This window comes from Hyla sarda, chromosome 3 (assembly GCF_029499605.1).
Source record: "Hyla sarda isolate aHylSar1 chromosome 3, aHylSar1.hap1, whole genome shotgun sequence".
NCBI classification, from domain to species: Eukaryota; Metazoa; Chordata; class Amphibia; order Anura; family Hylidae; genus Hyla; species Hyla sarda.
Window position 1 is genome coordinate 288,588,077 of NC_079191.1, and position 22,001 is coordinate 288,610,077.

At 43.0% G+C, this 22,001-nt stretch overlaps 1 protein-coding gene across 1 annotated transcript in view; it reads left to right on the forward strand.

Annotated features, from left to right (window-relative positions):
• DMBT1 (deleted in malignant brain tumors 1) overlaps positions 1 to 22,001 on the forward strand; it is a 222,876-nt gene that overhangs the window by 62,396 nt on the left and 138,479 nt on the right. The window contains exon 3 of the mRNA XM_056563617.1: positions 2,697 to 2,726. Within this exon, the coding sequence (XP_056419592.1) occupies positions 2,697 to 2,726 (30 nt within the window). The remainder of the gene's footprint in view (positions 1 to 2,696; positions 2,727 to 22,001) is intronic.

Here is a 22,001-nt window from a genome sequence, read left to right on the forward strand (position 1 = left end):
AACGATTTCAGAGCTTTACAAAGCTGTGTATCAGACCTTTTTTCTTGCTCGTATAGTGAAATCTCCTAGCAGGAGAAAGTGGGCGTTTCCCAGCAGGTATGACATCACTGAAGCCTGCTGGGGGATCACTTCTGCCCTCACATGGTTGCAGTGCTGTGATGATAAGAAGACCTCAGGCTCTGTGCATGTTTCAGTCTGTACAGTATTCAGTGAGGTTCTCCTGCAGCTTTCAGTCTATGCAGCTTTCTGTGAGAATCTGTGGAGCCTTCACTTTCTGTGCAGCTGACAGTCAAGCTTCATACAAAGAAACATTTCCTGAGTTCGGACTCCCACCAAGCCAGGAGAAGACCGAACTCACTGTATTAATTGTGGCAGGGAACAATTAGTGGCTGTTTTTTCTATTACATTTTAAACATATTTATGTTGATAATTTTAAAAGCAAGTGAATAGGAAGGTGTCTGCTAATTACACAAGGAACACTATATTATACCCATTAGGGCTTTGCCCAAAGTTATTAAAGTTTTCTCAGATTTTGGGGTGCTGTCTTGGTTAGAAAGTAACTTGGTGAAATAATTTCTTCCCTTTTTCCATTTAGGTATAAAAATTACACCTGAATTGGGAAAGCATGACTTCTTATATATGGGCAATCTGGGCTTTTTTTTTTTTTTTTTTCTTAAATACCATAATCCTCAATAAAAACATTAATTCCCTCAAGGAAAGCTTGGAAGTGAGATTAATAGATACAGGTCGTTCATATAGACGTATGATCATGAAGGGGTAGTCTTTAGTAAGGAAGAAGTTTATGGGAAAGGGAAACAGTTTAGTCAGGCTTATACGGAATAATAGAAATCTTATAGAATTTTTCACTATTCCGGATAGGGATTTTGTCTGAAAGCTACAAATAGTAGATAGAGATCGATTGATCTCCTTTGATAGATGGAAGCACGAGTATGGCTTTGAGAGTTATCACTATTTTAGGTATTTGCAATTAGCACATGCTTATCACAATACTGAAATGTTGGATGGGGTATGGGTTAGGAAATTAATAGTGCACATTAATAAAATACTTACTCATGAGTTGACAATTAAACAAATATAAAAATGAAGTCCCTTTGGGAGTTGGAGTTAAGGTCCATATGGGAAGAACAGTGGAAAAGTTCTATGAGGAATGTAAAACATATCTTGGTCAACAGTGATACCGGTTAAATTTGGGCTCTATGGCACACTAGGGAAGAAGAATGGTTAGTGATGGGGTTTAAAAAAGGATAAAAAGGTTAGAAGAATCTGGGAAGCTTGTAAACCAGAAAAACTGAGGAACTCTCTTTTTGACAGTGTTTTTTCCCCCTCTTCTGGTCAGGGTGGAAAAGGGGGGGAGGGGGGGAGTTATTTCTAACCTTGTTTGGAAACTTGGATAATGCCTGTTTTTCATCTTATATGGTATAATTTGTGTATTTTTTGTAATGTATGTTTCTAATAAAATAAAAAAATTAAACTTTGCAGAGGCAATGCTGATGATCACATGACTTGCAATTAGAAAAAGCAAATACAAAAAACAATAACAAAGTATGCATGTACTAAAACACACTATTCATGGGGGGGCTTAACCCCTTTTAAGGACTCAGCCCATTTTGGCCTTAAGAATTTTATTTTAGCATTTTTGTTTTTCCCTCCTTGCCTTCTAAAAACTCTTTTATATTTTTATCCACAGACGTATGAGGGCTTGTTTTTTGCGTGACAAGTTGTCCTTTGTAATGACATCACTCATTTTACCATAAAATGTATGGCACAATCAAAGAAATTCTATTTGTGTTGGAAAATTGAAAAGAAAACTGCAATTTTGTAAATTTCGGAAGGTTTCGTCTTCAAGTTGTACAATTTACAGTAAAAATGACATGTTTTCTTTATTCAGTGGCTCAGTACTATTAAAATTAAAATGATACCCATGATAACATACTTTTCTATTATTGTACTGCTTTAAAAAAAAAATCTCAAACTGGGAAATGGGACATTTTACATTTTTATTGGAGGAGGGGATTTTTCTAATTTTTTTTAACCTTTTTTTTAAACTTTTTATTTCCCCATAGGGAACTATTTATAGCAATCACTTGATTGCTAATACTGTTCAGTGCTATGCATAGGGCATAGCACTGATCAGTGTTATCGGTGATCTTCTGCTCGATTTCAGACCAGAGCAGAAGACCCCAGGAGATGGAGAGAGGCAGGTGAGGGGACCCTCATCTGCCATTATGGATGATCGGATCCCCGTGGAAATGCGGCGGGCGATCCGATCATCCATTTTTCTGACTGCACTGCTGCAGATGCGGTGATCTGTATTGATCACGGCATCTGAGGGGTTAATGGCGGAAAAAAGCACGATCGCTCATGTCCGCCATTGCCGGCGGGTCCCTGGCTGCTGATAGCTCACGGTCATTTACAGACCAAAAATGTACGTCCCGGTGCGTTAAGTAACACCGCACCAGGACATACATTTACATCCTGCATCGTTAAGGAGTTAAAAACTGCATCTGAAGAACATGACATGAAATCAAGAGGAACATGCACTGAACTAAAGCCATCTCACTACCTCATATTATAAATTTCTTTTGTGAAAATATCTTGGTTGGACAACTTCTTAATATGCTTTATCAATGTTGCAGATTCACTAACTTTAACATTTAATCTTTCTGTTTATACAGATATCTACTATGCACCTACAAACACTACAGGTAATTTATATTTAGTAGTTTTGCCTGAAATTGAGACATAAAATGTTGGCTAATAATAAGCTGCTAAAACACAGCAAGATATTTCTATGCCTTCCTTTCTATGCCTGTTCAATAATACTTTTTTTTTAATACTATAGATGACTCGGCACTCAAAATAATGCTTAAGTGGGATTTATTTCATACACAATCCAAGTAGATAACGTTTCGGTCAAGTATTGACCTTCATCAGATCTGAAGGATATACAATAATATACATCATATAAGTGATATGATAACATAGATAAGAAAAATAAAATTAAAAATGAAGCGGACATAACAAATAGATGGAACCGAGAAAAATGTCTAGAATGTATACTAAGGAAAAAACAATGCGTTTAGTACTGTACACATAAGAACGACTAATAATCAAGAAAAATTGGAATCAAATTACATGTGACAGATAACGGTATGTACAAACTGGTACTAATAGTGTGGCAAAAACATTTTTGCCAATGGGGTCTGATCTAGTAAAAGGACTCATCATGTCATTTGATCAGATATAACGGAAAAAATGGATTATGGATATGCAGTGCCATCGTATTGGTGGCATACGGGAATTGTACATCATTATAAGAGAGGGCAAGTTAGATTAAGGTATAAACACAGAAATCATAGGTAACAGTGGAAAGGTTTATCTAATATAGGTACCGACGATCAAGCACAGAGAGACCCTCAGTGATCTGAGTCAGAGAATCTATAGAATATTAGGGTACATAAGACTATATGCATAATAAGACATGGGCAAAGGAGGCACATAAAGCATAATGGACAAAATCCCATGACTAAAACAAAAGAGAGAGAAAAGAAGCGCAACTGACTATATTTCTGGGCACATATTAGGAACTAGTGGCAATGTGGGAAACTCACCTGGATTGCTGCGGAGTATAGTGCTGGCTAGTGCGGCTAAAATGCCGTGAATGGAGTCCTGTGTGCGGCGACCGTAGTCGCTGAGGCGTCTGCAAGAGTGGTAGTGCGGCCGGCACATATCAGAGCCGACCGGAAGTCACGCCGCGAATGGCGCAACGTCACTTCCGGTACGGCGTCCGAGGGACCAGACTAGAAAAGACTGAAAGGAAAGGAAAAATAGATATAGAAGGATATGAGGAGAATATGGAGGCAAGGGATTACAGGAAATAGGGAGAAATAGCGAATATAGATCAGGCATGAATCGTAGATTAGGCGAATATAGATTGGGCATGGATCGTGAAACCGGAAGTGGGTGTGGATGCGTTCCACAGTGACAGATGTCAACGTCACGTGGAACGCTAACAAACAAAGGCTGTACGGGACTAAGAGAAAAGAAGAAGTAGAGGTAGTGGAAATAGTGGGAACTCAAGGAGGCACACATAGAGTGGCATGATGGTAATGAGTGAACCAGTGATGATTAATAGATGGAATACAACCCGGGAATTGGGAACTGAAAGGATAATGTGTATGTATGGGTGTGTGTAGTGGAAAAAGATGGGAATTAATGGATAAGATGTCTATGGAAAATAAGGTATATGATATGTTATATAATAGTGATAGTATGATGAGGATGTGTCTGATAGGAAAATATGCAGTGGGAGTGGGGTATATATGAATGTGTGATGTTGTATGGAATAAATAGCTAACATTTAGAGTGAAGTGAATCAGAGAAATGATCTGATGCAGAAGAGTAAGCTATGAGAGAGATTATAAAAAGTATAAGGATATAATGATGAAAGCCATGATAAAAGGAATAGTAAATAGAACAAAGGAGTGGCAATATATATTTCAGAAAAAGGATACATCCAGTACCAAGGAGATCCATCTCCGCAGCAATTCAAGGGGCCTGTGAAAACATAGAAAGAGCACAGCAATAAATCTCCAATTATGTCAGTTGCGTTATCTCATATTCTCTATTGAGGCCATGAGGCTCAAGAGTTTGTAGCGTGTGAATCCAATAGGCCTCACGTCTTTTCAGTGTCTTGCGTCGGTCACCCCCTCTCCTTAATCGAGGTACCTGTTCCAGTACCTGAAAACGGTGCTGTGAAATATTGTGATTGGTTTGATGAAAATGATGGGGGATTGGAAGTAGAGTATTTTTTCTACGGATAGTGGACTTGTGCTGAGAGATCCGATCTCTCACATGTTGGGTGGTTTCACCTACATATCCTAGGCCACAAGGGCATTTAATCAAATAAATGACATAAGATGAGTCGCATGTGAAGAAATTCTTGATAGAGTAAACTTTACCAGTGTGTGGATGGTATACTTTGTCTCCCTTTATCACACTGTTACACTGGACACAGTGTAGGCAGGGGAAAGTACCCCATTTGGGGTTGGTCAGTGTCTGTTGTATCGTGCGTGTAGAGGAACCAACGTCAGCCCTGACCAAGTGATCCCTGAGATTCTTAGATCTCTTGAAGCAGGGGAGAAATGGTTCGCTGAATTCTCTAACGTCGGGATATGCCTCGTAGCAAGGGCCAATGTCTTCTGATGGCACTATGGATCTTATATGCAAACGGATGGAACGTATGGACGAAGGGAATTCTATTCTCATTGTTTCTGCGGTTAGGGGGTCTAGAGGGATTACGACATTCTGTGAGAACGTGAGGGGGGATAATCTCTCATCCTAAATTTGTCGGACATCTCATCGAGTCTAAGTTTTTGTTGAGTATCATTGGAGACGATACGTTTCACTCTGTTGAATTGTGAGATAGGTAATGACTTGATAGTGGATTTGGGATGAAAACTGGAATAGTGTAGCAAATTGTTTCTATCAGTGGGTTTTCTAAAGAGATCTGTACTGAATGTGCAGTCTTGTTGTATAGTGACTGTTGTGTCCAGAAAGTCGACAGATTTTGTACTGTGATGTATTGTGAATTGTAATTCAGACCAGATACTGTTTAGGAAGTTATGGAAGTCCAGCAAGGAGTCCAATGTGCCGCCCCAGATGCAAAAAATTTCATTGATGTAACGCTTCCAGACAATAGCATGTCTGGTAAAGTTGTTATTGGGATATATGAATCTTTCTTCGAAGTTGGCCATGTATATATTGGCGTAAGGGGGGGCGCCACATTGGACCCCATTGCTGTACCTTGAATCTGTAGAAAAAAGGTGTCTTGGAAAAGAAAAAAGTTGTTGTATAATATTAGTTCAAGTAGAGAGTTGCAAAAATCAATACATTGTGGTGATGTGTCTGAGGCTTCTAAGAGTTGTTTAACTGCTAGCATGCCTTTCTCATGTTTGATGGATGTGTATAGACTATTTACGTCGAATGTGACAAGTAGAATGCCTGGTCTAACTATTTCCATGTTGTGAATTAATTCCAAGAATGCATTGGTCTCTAAGAGGAAAGAAGTGGTATTGCGGACTAATGGAGTGAGTAGTTTCTCAAGTAAAATGGATAATGGAGACAAGATGGAATCTGTGGAGGCTACAATGGGTCTACCTGGAGGTTTCTGTAGATTTTTGTGAATTTTAGGCAAGGTGTAGATGACTGGTGTCACAGGATTTTGTTTGGACAGGTATTCACTGGTCTTATGGTCTATGACTCCTAATCTGAGGAATGTATGGACCGTATCAGTGATTTTGCGTATGATGGAGGGGCTGGGATCACTGCTAAGTTCCTTATAGACTGTTTGATCTGATAGTTGGTTTTTAATTTCATTTATGTAGTCTTTTGTATCTTGTATAACTATGGCGCCCCCTTTATCAGCAGGTTTGATGGTAATGCTGGTGTCTTGGCGTAACGTTTGGATGGTCTGAAAATCAGATCCACTAAGGTTGTGTGGGAAGTGTAATTGGCCTCTTTCAATGTTGGATCTCAATTTTCTGACTTCTCCCTCAATGAGTTTAATGAATGTTTCAAGAGGGGCGGAACCCCTAGGTGGATTAAACTTGCTAGGAATACGTAGGCCAAGATCTTTTAAATTAATAGGTGCTGGTAACTCAGTAGGGGGAGAAGGGAAAGAATGTGTATCAAAAAAAAGCTTTTAATCTTAGGTTGCAATAAAAACGTTGTAGGTCCAAATCTAATTCGAACAAATCGTATCTATGTGAGGGGCAGAATGATAGTCCTTTCTGAAGGACTGCAATCTGTGTAGGATTGAGATTTTTAGATGAGATGTTTACAACAAGAGGGTTAGAAGGAGGGGTAGGGGAAATCGGGGGCTGTATGGAAGGTAGGGGGGGAGGTGGTGGCATGGGTAATGGATGTAGTTGTCACGATGCCGGCTGGCAGGTAGTGGATCCTCTGTGCCGGAGAGGGATTGGCGTGGACCGTGCTAGTGGATCGGTTCTAAGTCACTACTGGTTTTCACCAGAGCCCGCCGCAAAGCGGGATGGTCTTGCTGCGGCGGTAGTGACCAGGTCGTATCCACTAGCAACGGCTCACCTCTCTGGCTGCTGAAGATAGGCGCGGTACAAGGGAGTAGACAGAAGCAAGGTCGGACGTAGCAGAAGGTCGGGGCAGGCAGCAAGGATCGTAGTCAGGGGCAACGGCAGGAGGTCTGGAACACAGGCTAGGAACACACAAGGAAACGCTTTCACTGGCACGATGGCAACAAGATCCGGCAAGGAAGTGCAGGGGAAGTGAGGTGATATAGGGAAGTGCACAGGTGATCAGACTAATTGGAACCACTGCGCCAATCAGCGGCGCAGTGGCCCTTTAAATCGCAAAGACCCGGAGCGCGCGCGCCCTAAGGAGCGGGGCCGCGCGCGCCGGGACAGGACCGACGGAGAGTGAGTCAGGTACGGGAGCCGGGGTGCGCATCGCGAGCGGGCGCTACCCGCATCGCGAATCGCATCCCGGCTGGAGGCGGTATCGCAGCGCCCCGGGTCAGTGGATCTGACCGGAGCGCTGCAGTGAGGAGAGTGTAGCGAGCGCTCCGGGGAGGAGCGGGGACCCGGAGCGCTCGGCGTAACAGTACCCCCCCCCTTGGGTCTCCCCCTCTTCTTAGAGCCTGAGAACCTGAGGAGCAGACTTTTGTCTAGGATATTGTCCTCAGGTTCCCAGGATCTCTCTTCTGGACCACAACCCTCCCAATCCACTAAAAAAAAGGTTTTCCCTCTGACCTTTTTGGATGCCAGAATCTCTTTGACGGAGAAGATGTCCGAGGAGCCGGAAACAGGAGTGGGAGGAACAGATTTGGGAGAGAAACGGTTGATGATGAGTGGTTTAAGAAGAGAAACGTGAAAGGCATTAGGAATACGAAGAGAAGGAGGAAGAAGAAGTTTGTAAGAGACAGGATTAATCTGGCACAAAATTTTGAAAGGACCAAGATAGCGTGGTCCCAACTTGTAGCTAGGGACACGAAAGCGGACATATTTAGCGGAGAGCCATACCTTGTCTCCAGGGGAAAAAATGGGAGGAGCTCTTCTTTTCTTATCCGCGAACTTCTTCATGCGTGATGAAGCCTGTAAGAGAGAATTTTGGGTCTCTCTCCATATGATGGAAAGGTCACGAGAAATTTCATCCACCGCGGGCAGACCAGAGGGCAAGGGGGTAGGGAGGGGAGGAAGAGGGTGACGGCCGTACACCACGAAAAATGGGGATTTGGAGGAAGATTCAGAGACTCTGAAGTTATACGAGAATTCGGCCCATGGAAGGAGATCTGCCCAGTCATCCTGGCGGGAGGAAACAAAATGTCGTAAATAATCACCCAAGACCTGGTTAATTCTTTCTACTTGTCCATTGGATTGGGGATGATATGCAGAAGAAAAATTTAATTTAATCTTGAGTTGTTTACAGAGAGCCCTCCAGAATTTAGACACGAATTGGACGCCTCTATCCGAGACGATCTGCGTAGGCAACCCGTGAAGACGAAAAATGTGTACAAAAAATTGTTTAGCCAACTGAGGCGCTGAAGGAAGACCAGGAAGAGGGATGAAATGTGCCATTTTGGAGAATCGATCAACGACCACCCAAATAACAGTGTTGCCACGGGAAGGGGGTAAATCAGTAATAAAATCCATACCAATCAGAGACCAAGGCTGTTCGGGGACAGGCAGGGGATGAAGAAAACCAGCGGGCTTCTGGCGAGGAGTCTTATCCCGGGCACAGATAGTGCAGGCTCGCACAAAGTCCACAACATCCGTCTCCAGAGTCGGCCACCAATAGAAGCGGGAGATGAGTTGCACAGATTTCTTGATGCCCACATGACCTGCGAGATGGGAGGAGTGACCCCATTTGAGGATTCCGAGGCGTTGGCGTGGAGAAACAAAGGTCTTTCCTGGAGGAGTTTGCCTGATGGAGGCTGGAGAAGTGGAAATCAGGCAGTCAGGAGGAATGATGTGTTGCGGAGAGAGTTCAACTTCCGAAGCATCCGAGGAACGAGAGAGAGCATCGGCCCTAATGTTCTTATCGGCAGGCCGAAAGTGAATTTCAAAATTAAATCGGGCAAAGAACAGAGACCACCGGGCCTGGCGAGGATTCAGCCGTTGGGCAGACTGGAGATAGGAGAGGTTCTTGTGATCGGTGTAAATAATAACTGGAAATCTTGATCCCTCCAGCAGATGCCTCCATTCCTCAAGTGCTAATTTGATGGCTAGAAGCTCTCGATCCCCGATGGAGTAGTTCCTCTCCGCCGGAGAGAAGGTCCTAGAAAAAAAACCACAAGTGACAGCATGCCCGGAAGAATTTTTTTGTAGAAGAACAGCTCCAGCTCCCACTGAGGAGGCATCAACCTCCAATAGGAAGGGTTTGGAAGGGTCAGGTCTGGAGAGCACGGGAGCCGAAGAAAAGGCAGACTTGAGTCGTTTAAAGGCGTCTTCCGCTTGAGGAGGCCAAGACTTGGGATCGGCATTTTTTTTGGTTAAAGCCACGATAGGAGCCACAACGGTAGAAAAATGTGGAATAAATTGCCTGTAGTAATTGGCGAACCCCAAAAAGCGTTGGATAGCACGGAGTCCGGAGGGGCGTGGCCAATCTAAGACGGCAGAGAGTTTGTCTGGATCCATTTGTAGTCCCTGGCCAGAGACCAAGTATCCTAGAAAAGGAAGAGATTGGCATTCAAACAGACATTTCTCAATTTTGGCATAGAGTTGATTGTCACGAAGTCTCTGAAGAACCATACGGACATGCTGGCGGTGTTCTTCTAGATTGGCAGAAAAAATCAGGATATCGTCCAGATATACAACAACACAGGAGTATAAAAGATCACGAAAAATTTCATTAACAAAGTCTTGGAAGACGGCAGGGGCGTTGCACAGGCCAAAGGGCATGACCAGATACTCAAAGTGTCCATCTCTGGTGTTAAATGCCGTTTTCCTTTCATCCCCCTCTCTGATGCGGATGAGATTATAAGCACCTCTTAAGTCCAATTTAGTAAAGATGTGGGCACCTTGGAGGCGATCAAAGAGTTCAGAGATGAGGGGTCGGGGGTAGCGGTTCTTAACCGTGATTTTATTAAGACCGCGGTAGTCAATGCAAGGACGTAGGGAGCCATCTTTTTTGGACACAAAGAAAAATCCGGCTCCGGCAGGAGAGGAGGATTTACGGATAAAGCCCTTTTTTAAATTTTCCTGGACGTATTCAGACATGGCAAGAGTCTCTGGGGCGGACAGAGGATAAATTCTGCCCCGGGGTGGAGTAGTGCCCGGGAGGAGGTCGATAGGACAATCATAAGGCCTGTGAGGAGGTAGAGTCTCCGCTTGTTTTTTGCAAAAAACATCCGCAAAGTCCATATAGGCCTTAGGGAGACCGGTTACTGGAGGAACCACAGAGTCACGGCAAGGGTTACTGGGAACCGGTTTTAGACAGTCCTTGGAACAAGAGGGCCCCCAACTCTTGATCTCCCCAGTGGACCAATCCAGGGTTGGGGAATGAAGTTGAAGCCAGGGAAGTCCAAGGAGAATTTCAGAAGTGCAATTGGGGAGGACCAAAAGTTCAATCCTCTCGTGATGAGATCCGATGCACATTAGAAGGGGCTCCGTGCGGAAACGTATGGTACAGTCCAATCTTTCATTGTTTACACAATTGATGTAAAGGGGTCTGGCGAGACTGGTCACTGGGATGTTGAACCTGTTGACGAGAGAGGCCAAAATAAAATTTCCTGCAGATCCAGAGTCCAAGAAGGCCATAGTAGAGAAGGAGAAGGCAGAGGCAGACATCCGCACAGGCACAGTAAGACGTGGAGAAGCAGAGTAGACATCAAGGACTGTCTCACCTTTGTGCGGAGTCAGCGTACGTCTTTCCAGGCGGGGAGGACGGATAGGACAATCCCTCAGGAAGTGTTCGGTACTAGCACAGTACAGGCAGAGATTCTCCATGCGGCGTCGTGTCCTCTCTTGAGGTGTCAGGCGAGACCGGTCGACCTGCATAGCCTCCACGGCGGGAGGCACAGGAACGGATTGCAGGGGACCAGAGGAGAGAGGAGCCGAGGAGAAGAAACGCCTCGTGCGAACAGAGTCCATATCCTGGCGGAGCTCCTGACGCCTTTCGGAAAAACGCATGTCAATGCGAGTAGCAAGGTGAATGAGTTCATGTAGATTAGCAGGGATTTCTCGTGCGGCCAGAACATCTTTAATGTTGCTGGATAGGCCTTTTTTAAAGGTCGCGCAGAGGGCCTCATTATTCCAGGATAATTCTGAAGCAAGAGTACGGAATTGTACAGCATACTCGCCAACGGAAGAATTACCCTGGACCAGGTTCAACAGGGCAGTCTCAGCAGAAGAGGCTCGGGCAGGTTCCTCAAAGACACTTCGGATTTCCGAGAAGAAGGAGTGTACAGAGGCAGTGACGGGGTCATTGCGGTCCCAGAGCGGTGTGGCCCAAGACAGGGCTTTTCCAGACAGAAGGCTGACTACGAAAGCCACCTTAGACCTTTCAGTGGGAAACTGGTCCGACATCATCTCCAGGTGCAGGGAACACTGGGAAAGAAAGCCACGGCAAAACTTAGAGTCCCCATCAAATTTATCCGGCAAGGATAGGCGTAGACCAGAAGCGGCCACTCGCTGCGGAGGAGGTGCAGGAGCTGGCGGAGGAGATGATTGCTGAAGCTGTGGTAGTAACTGCTGTAGCATAACGGTCAGTTGAGACAGCTGTTGGCCTTGTTGCGCTATCTGTTGTGACTGCTGGGCGACCACCGTGGTGAGGTCAGCGACAACTGGCAGAGGAACTTCAGCGGGATCCATGGCCGGATCTACTGTCACGATGCCGGCTGGCAGGTAGTGGATCCTCTGTGCCGGAGAGGGATTGGCGTGGACCGTGCTAGTGGATCGGTTCTAAGTCACTACTGGTTTTCACCAGAGCCCGCCGCAAAGCGGGATGGTCTTGCTGCGGCGGTAGTGACCAGGTCGTATCCACTAGCAACGGCTCACCTCTCTGGCTGCTGAAGATAGGCGCGGTACAAGGGAGTAGACAGAAGCAAGGTCGGACGTAGCAGAAGGTCGGGGCAGGCAGCAAGGATCGTAGTCAGGGGCAACGGCAGGAGGTCTGGAACACAGGCTAGGAACACACAAGGAAACGCTTTCACTGGCACGATGGCAACAAGATCCGGCAAGGAAGTGCAGGGGAAGTGAGGTGATATAGGGAAGTGCACAGGTGATCAGACTAATTGGAACCACTGCGCCAATCAGCGGCGCAGTGGCCCTTTAAATCGCAAAGACCCGGCGCGCGCGCGCCCTAAGGAGCGGGGCCGCGCGCGCCGGGACAGGACCGACGGAGAGTGAGTCAGGTACGGGAGCCGGGGTGCGCATCGCGAGCGGGCGCTACCCGCATCGCGAATCGCATCCCGGCTGGAGGCGGTATCGCAGCGCCCCGGGTCAGTGGATCTGACCGGAGCGCTGCAGTGAGGAGAGTGTAGCGAGCGCTCCGGGGAGGAGCGGGGACCCGGAGCGCTCGGCGTAACAGTAGTCCCTATTGGTGATGTGTCGAGCTGGTCACTCATACTGTCCTGAGTCACCAGAGGGGTAACCCCTTGGTGTCTACGACACTGTCCCCCCCCTCCTTGTCTTAATGCGTCAAGTCCCTACCTGGGAGCGGGTGGTCACTGGTGGCCTTCTAGAATTGGAGCCAGTCTCTATCCCTTCTCGTCTCTTACGGTGTTTACGTGGGTAATAGTATCATCCTCGCTGTTGGCTGTACCGGCTACCGTCAGAACTAGAAGATGCAGAGTCTTGTGATGTTGTACGTAAAGGAAAATAGTTGGTCTGAAAGAATGGATCTTGCCATCTGTAGACCCTATTATTCAAATAGTCCTCCGTGTCACGGGGAAATTTCTCCCGTTTCTTTTTTTCGGATTCCCGTTCATGCGTAGATATAGAAGTATTGACACGTTCTTTGAGGGTGGAGAAGTCCTCTTGGTTAAGGCTGGTAGAGAGTTGTTCCTCAATGCTGGTAATCTTGGTAGTAAGGGCACAAATTTCTTTTTGAAGGAAATCAACAGTTAAAGTAATAATGTCCATTGAAGATTTGTTCAGTATTTTTTCGTAAATGTCACAGTAGTCTTTGTTGTCGCTGAATATAGTTGGTCTAAGGCGTACCCGTAGACCTCGCGGGATTCGTTGTACTTTCAAATATTCAGTAAGAGTAGCGCAATGTAGCTCAAGGTTTGTCAGATGTCTCGATTCCTTGCGATACTATTTTTGCTGTGTCCTCGACACTGCAGCAGAAAATGTTGGAGGCCATCACTTCGGTCGTTGGTGCTCATATAAGGGAAATCATAAAGTGGTAACACAATATGGCACTCTTGATCCAGATGGAGGGTGCACGAGTAGTGTCCCAATCCTTACTTAAATACTATAGATGACTCGGCACTCAAAATAATGCTTAAGTGGGATTTATTTCATACACAATCCAAGTAGATAACGTTTCGGTCAAGTATTGACCTTCATCAGATCTGAAGGATATACAATAATATACATCATATAAGTGATATGATAACGTAGATAATCAAAATAAAATTAAAATTAAAAATGAAGCGGACATAACAAATAGATGGAACCGAGAAAAATGTCTAGAATGTATACTAAGGAAAAAACAATGCGTTTAGTACTGTACACATAAAATGTGTACAGTATGTGTACAGTACTAAACGCATTGTTTTTTCCTTAGTATACATTCTAGACATTTTTCTCGGTTCCATCTATTTGTTATGTCCGCTTCATTTTTAATTTAAATTTTATTTTGATTATCTGTTATCATATCACTTATATGATGTATATTATTGTATATCCTTCAGATCTGATGAAGGTCAATACTTGACCGAAACGTTATCTACTTGGATTGTGTATGAAATAAATCCCACTTAAGCATTATTTTGAGTGCCGAGTCATCTATAGTATTTAAGTAAGGATTGGGACCCTACTTGTGCACCCTCCATCTGGATCAAGAGTGCCATATTGTGTTACTACTTTATGATTTCCCTTATATCAGCACCAACGACCGAGGTGATGGCCTCCAACATCTTCTGCTGCAGTGTCGAGGACACAGCAAAAATAGTATCGCAAGGAATCGAGACATCTGACAAACCTTGAGCTACATTGCGCTACTCTTACTGAATATTTGAAAGTACAACGAATCCCGCGAGGTCTACGGGTACGCCTTAGACCAACTATATTCAGCGACAACAAAGACTACTGTGACATTTACGAAAAAATACTGAACAAATGTTCAATGGACTTTATTACTTTAACTGTTGATTTCCTTCAAAAAGAAATTTGTGCCCTTACTACCAAGATTACCAGCATTGAGGAACAACTCTCTACCAGCCTTAACCAAGAGGACTTCTCCACCCTCAAAGAACATGTCAATACTTCTATATCTACGCATCGACGGGAATCCGAAAAAAAGAAACAGGAGAAATTTCTCCGCGACACGGAGGACTATTTGAATAATAGGGTCTACAGATGGCAAGATCCATTCTTTCAGACCAACTATTTTCCTTTACGTACAACATCACAAGACTCTGCATCTTCTAGTTCTGACGGTAGCCGGTACAGCCAACAGCGAGGACGATACTATGACCCACGTAAACACCGTAAGAGACGAGGAGGGATAGAGACTGGCTCCAATTCTAGAAGGCCACCAGTGACCACCCGCTCCCAGGTAGGGACTCGACGCATTAAGACAAGGAGGGGGGGACAGTGTTGTAGACACCAAGGGGTTACCCCTCTGGTGACTCAGGACAGTATGAGTGACCAGCTCGACACATCACTAATAGGGACTACATCCATTACCCATGCCACCACCTCCCCCCTACCTTCCATACAGCCCCCGATTTCCCCTACCCCTCCTTCTAACCCTCTTGTTGTAAACATCTCATCTAAAAATCTCAATCCTACACAGATTGCAGTCCTTCAGAAAGGACTATCATTCTGCCCCTCACATAGATACGATTTGTTCGAATTAGATTTGGACCTACAACGTTTTTATCGCAACCTAAGATTAAAAGCTTTTTTTTGATACACATTCTTTCCCTTCTCCCCCTACTGAGTTACCAGCACCTATTAATTTAAAAGATCTTGGCCTACGTATTCCTAGCAAGTTTAATCCACCTAGGGGTTCCGCCCCTCTTGAAACATTCATTAAACTCATTGAGGGAGAAGTCAGAAAATTGAGATCCAACATTGAAAGAGGCCAATTACACTTCCCACACAACCTTAGTGGATCTGATTTTCAGACCATCCAAACGTTACGCCAAGACACCAGCATTACCATCAAACCTGCTGATAAAGGGGGCGCCATAGTTATACAAGATACAAAAGACTACATAAATGAAATTAAAAACCAACTATCAGATCAAACAGTCTATAAGGAACTTAGCAGTGATCCCAGCCCCTCCATCATACGCAAAATCACTGATACGGTCCATACATTCCTCAGATTAGGAGTCATAGACCATAAGACCAGTGAATACCTGTCCAAACAAAATCCTGTGACACCAGTCATCTACACCTTGCCTAAAATTCACAAAAATCTACAGAAACCTCCAGGTAGACCCATTGTAGCCTCCACAGATTCCATCTTGTCTCCATTATCCATTTTACTTGAGAAACTACTCACTCCATTAGTCCGCAATACCACTTCTTTCCTCTTAGACACCAATGCATTCTTGGAATTAATTCACAACATGGAAACAGTTAGACCAGGCACTCTACTTGTCACATTCGACGTAAATAGTCTATACACATCCATCAAACATGAGAAAGGCATGCTAGCAGTTAAACAACTCTTAGAAGCCTCAGACACATCACCACAATGTATTGATTTTTGCAACTCTCTACTTGAACTAATATTATACAACAACTTTTTTCTTTTCCAAGACACCTTTTTTCTACAGATTCAAGGTACAGCAATGGGGTCCAATGTGGCCCCCCCCCCCCCTATGCCAATATATACATGGCCAACTTCGAAGAAAGATTCATATATCCCAATAACAACTTTACCAGACATGCTATTGTCTGGAAGCGTTACATCGATGACATTTTTTGCATCTGAGGCGGCACATTGGACTCCTTGCTGGACTTCCATAACTTCCTAAACAGTATCTGGTCTGAATTACAATTCACAATACATCACAGTACAACATCTGTCGACTTTCTGGACACAACAGTCACTATACAACAAGACGGCACATTCAGTACAGATCTCTTTAGAAAACCCACTGATAGAAACAAATTGCTACACTATTCCAGTTTTCATCCCAAATCCACTATCAAGTCATTACCTATCTCACAATTCAACAGAGTGAAACGTATCGTCTCCAATGATACTCAACAAAAACTTAGACTCGATGAGATGTCCGACAAATTTAGGATGAGACATTATCCCCCTCAAGTTCTCACAGAATGTCGTAATCCCTCTAGACCCCCTAACCGCAGAAACAATGAGAATAGAATTCCCTTCGTCCATACGTTCCATTCGTTTGCATATAAGATCCATAGTGCCATCAGAAGACATTGGCCCTTGCTACATGAGGCATATTTCGACGTTGGAGAATTCAGCGAACCATTTCTCCCCTGCTTCAAGAGATCTAAGAATCTCAGGGATCACTTGGTCAGGGCTGACGTTGGTTCCTCTACACGCACGATACAACAGATACTGACCAACCCCAAATGGGGTACTTTCCCCTGCCTACACTGTGTCCAGTGTAACAGTGTGATAAAGGGAGACAAAGTATACCATCCACACACTGGTAAAGTTTACTCTATCAAGAATTTCTTCACATGCGACTCATCTTATGTCATTTATTTGATTAAATGCCCTTGTGGCCTAGGATATGTAGGTGAAACCCCCCAACATGTGAGAGATCGGATCTCTCAGCACAAGTCCACTATCCGTCGAAAAAATTCTCTACTTCCAATCCCCCATCATTTTCATTAAACCAATCACAATATTTCACAGCTCCGTTTTCAGGTACTGGAACAGGTACCTCGATTAAGGAGAGGGGGTGACCGACGCAAGACACTAAAAGACGTGAGGCCTATTGGATTCACACGCTACAAACTCTTGAGCCTCATGGCCTCAATAGAGAATATGAGATTACGCAACTGACATAATTGGAGATTTATTGCTGTGCTCTTTCTATGTTTCACAGGCCCCTTGAATTGCTGCGGAGATGGATCTCCTTGGTACTGGATGTATCCTTTTTCTGAAATATATATTGCCACTCCTTTGTTCTATTTACTATTCCTTTTATCATGTCTTTCATCATTATATCCTTATACTTTTTATAATCTCTCTCATAGCTTACTCTTCTGCATCAGATCATTTCTCTGATTCACTTCACTCTAAATGTAAGCTATTTATTCCATACAACATCACACATTCATATATACCCCTTATTCATCATCTCCCACTGCATATTTTCCTATCAGACACATCCTCATCATACTATCACTATTATATACCATATCATATACCTTATTTTCCATAGACATCTTATCCATTAATTCCCATCTTTTTCCACTACACACACCCATACATACACATTATCCTTTCAGTTCCCAATTCCTGGGTTATATTCCATCTATTAATCATCACTGGTTCACTCATTACCATCATGCCACTCTATGTGTGCCTCCTTGAGTTCCCACTACCTCTACTTCTTCTTTTCTCTTAGTCCCGTACAGCCTTTGTTTGTTAGCGTTCCACATGACGTTGACATCTGTCACTGTGGAACGCATCCACACCCACTTCCGGTTTCACGATCCATGCCCAATCTATATTCGCCTAATCTACAATTCATGCCTGATCTATATTCGCTATTTCTCCCTTATGTCCTGTAATCCCTTGCCTCCATATTCTCCTCATATCCTTCTATATCTATTATTCCTTTCCTTTCAGTCTTTTCTAGTCTGGTCCCTCGGACGCCATTCGCGGTGTGACTTCCGGTCGGCTCTGATATGTGCCGGCCGCACTACCACTCTTGCAGACGCCTCAGCGACTACGGTCGCCGCACACAGGACTCCATTCACGGCATTTTAGCCGCACTAACCAGCACTATACTCCGCAGCAATCCAGGTGAGTTTCCCACATTGACACTAGTTCCTAATACGTGCCCAGAAATATTGTCAGTTGCGCTTCTTTTTCTCTCTCTTTTGTTTTAGTCATCGATTTTGTCCATTATGCTTTATGTGCCTCCTTTGCCCATGTCTTATTATGCATATAGTCTTATGTACCCTAATATTCTATAGATTCTCTGACTCAGATCACTGAGGGTCTCTGTGTGCTTGATCGTCGGTACCTATATCAGATTCCACTGTCACCTATGATTTCTGTGTTTATACCTTAATCTAACTTGCCCTCTCTTATAATGATGTACAATTCCCGTATGCCACCAATACCATGGCATTGCATATCCATAATCCATTTTTTCCGTTATATCTGATCAAATGACATGATGAGTCCTTTTACTAGATCAGACCCCATTGGCAAAAAAGTTTTTGCCACACTATTAGTACCAGTTTGTACATACCGTTATCTGTCACATGTAATTTGATTCCAATTTTTCTTGATTATTAGGCAAAAAAGTTTTTGCCACACTATTAGTACCAGTTTGTACATACCGTTATCTGTCACATGTAATTTGATTCCAATTTTTCTTGATTATTAGTAATTTTTATGTGTACAGTACTAAACGCATTGTTTTTTCCTTAGTATACATTCTAGACATTTTTCTCAGTTCCATCTATTTGTTATGTCCGCTTCATTTTTTATTTTAATTTTATTATCTATGTTATCATATCACTTATATGATGTATATTATTGTATATCCTTCAGATCTGATGAAGGTCAATACTTGACCGAAACGTTATCTACTTGGATTGTGTATGAAATAAATCCCACTTAAGCATTATTTTGAGTGCCGAGTCATCTATAGTATTTAAGTAAGGATTGGGACCCTACTCGTGCACCCTCCATCTGGATCAAGAGTGCCATATTGTGTTACTACTTTAATACTTTTTTTAAATCATAAAATTTCCCTAGTAAATATTTGATGTTCTTATTTTATTTTACTTTACCTTGTCCACTTTGGATACATATAAAAGGAAACCTTATATTACTTACCTTTTTTCAACTTATGTTTAAGTTTTGTCTGTTTTACATAGTTTAGGGTGTCCTGATCAAGAATCTTTTAACAGTTTCTTGATACACTTTCCGTTCCCGAGATACAGTATGAGGGTTTATAGTTCCGCTTTAAATTAAAAGAATTTTAAAAATGAAAGGGAATATCAGGTGACTGTATAATCCCACCAATTACCTAATATGCACTCCCATTATTAAAGTTAAGTTCATGCCCATTTAATTCCCTGAATTTTCAGACATTCTATAAACCCAAAAATCACAAGAATGGAAGGGTCTAACAAGAAACTGTAAAAAAGGTGTTTGATAAGGGCGCTATAAGCTAGTTAATGATAATGCAATCTCAATTTTGTTAGGTTGGTCACAGGTGATAATGTTAGTACATAGTTTTTGGACAGCTTTTAAGTCCGGAGATTGGACCCCTGCAATCTCACAATTATCTGCTATCTGGTGGATATGGATAAGTAAGATTAAGTCACAATATCCCTTTAAGAAGCATGTATCTTTTTGTGAGATGTAAAAGGCTTATGCAGCCACAGTCCTAATAAACCAGACTGTATATACATAATAAATGTACATAATAATTATCAATTGTAGGGACCAACAGTATTAGCTTTTTCAGTTATTGTTTGGTCATTAACATTATGCACACAAAGTAAATATTAAAGCAGAGGCAGGTAATCCAGCTAACCCTCTGAATGCTGGTCTGCCACAGCAGACACAGATGGCCCACATAAGTACAGTAAGTTGTTCAAAACAAAGGCACCCAGCGCTTCGGGATTAACCCCTTAAGGGCGCAGGACGTAAATGTACGTCCTGGTGAGGTGGTACTTAACGCACCAGGACGTACATTTACGTCCTAAGCATAACCACGGGCATCGGAGCGATGCCCGTGTCATGCGCGGCTGATCCCGGCTGCTGATCGCAGCCAGGGACCCGCCGGCAATGGCCGACGCCCGCGATCTCGCGGGTGTCCGCCATTAACCCCTCAGGTGCCGGGATCAATACAGATCCCGGCATCTGCGGCAGTTCGCAGACCAGATCGAGCAGACCAGTGATCGAGCAGACCAGAGCAGGAGATGACCGATAATACTGATCTGTTCTATGTCCTATACATAGAACAGATCAGTATTAGCAATCATGGTATTGCTATGAATAGTCCCCTATGGGGACTATTCAAGTGTAAAAAAAAATGTAAAAAAATGTAAAAGTAAAAGTAAAAAAAAAGTGAAAAATCCCCTCCCCCAATAAAAAAGTAAAACGTCCGTTTTTTCCTATTTTACCCCCAAAAAGCGTAAAAAACATTTTTTATAGACATATTTGGTATCGCCGCGTGCGTAAATGTCCGAACTATTAAAATAAAATGTTAATGATCCCGTACGGTGATCGGCGTGAACGAAAAAAAAATTTAAAAAGTCCAAAATTCCTACTTTTTTAATACATTTTATAAAAAAAAAATTATAAAAAAATGTATTAAAAGTTTTTTTATATGCAAATGTGGTATCAAAAAAAAGTACAGATCATGGCGCAAAAAATGAGCCCCCATACCGCCACTTATACGGAAAAATAAAAAAGTTAGAGGTCATCAAAATAAAGGGATTATAAACGTACTAATTTGGTTAAAAAGTTTGTGATTTTTTTTAAGCGCAACAATAATATAAAAGTATATAATAATGGGTATCATTTTAATCGTATTGACCCTCAGAATAAAGAACACATGTCATTTTTACCATAAATTGTACAAAACCTTCCAAAATTAGCAAAATTGCGTTTTTCGTTTTAATTTCCCCACAAAAATAGTGTTTTTTGGTTGCACCATACATTTTATGATATAATGAGTGATGTCATTACAAAGGACAACTGGTCGCGCAAAAAAGAAGCCCTCATACTAGTCTGTGGATGAAAATATAAAAGAGTTATGATTTTTAGAAGGCGAGGAGGAAAAAATGAAAACGTAAAAATTAAATTGTCTGAGTCCTTAAGGCCAAAATGGGCTGAGTCCTTAAGGGGTTAAAGTATAAAAATCCCCTTTTTTTATTTAGCATATAATAAAATCATGTACAAAAATATTGTACATGTAAAGGAAGGACAAAGATCTCTCACCCAAAAACATGTCAGTCCTTTTACTTTGCCCTTCCTCCACATGTATTTATGTATTTGGTTTTATTATGTAGTAAATTAAAGAAGATTTTTATGCTGAAATCTTAAAGATAATTTGACAGTTGATTCTACTTTTATTATTAGGTATGTCTTGTGTACTGGTCTTTTATCTATGTGTGGCTATTGGGCTTCTGTGCACAATGGAGGTGGGAAGTAGGCTCGCCAAGCATCCTCTAGCTTGCTGAATATGCTAAGAAACATCTTCACTCTCACTCTGATGTGACGCGCTCATCTACATCCCCCCCCCCCCCCCCCCCAAAGGCTCTCACATGGACGTAAAAGTAAAGATGTTTGTTAGCATATTCAGTAAAGAGGGAGGTCCGGGGTGGTATATTGCTGATACAAAGAGGAGCTGGGGCAAGCTGGATTCCCGTCTCCATTGCACACAGGAGCGCATTAGCCATGCACACATAAACGTCCAGAACACAGGACAAACTTAACTAATGAAAGTAAGTCACTCACGGAAGAAAGAAATTGAGGAGGAGAGATTGACTCTGCTGTGTCTGTGTAATTGACATGCTATGTTTCTGAGGACTGAGACCCCTGATCGGTGCATATAGGAACCTGCTTGCCTGCAGTGTTTT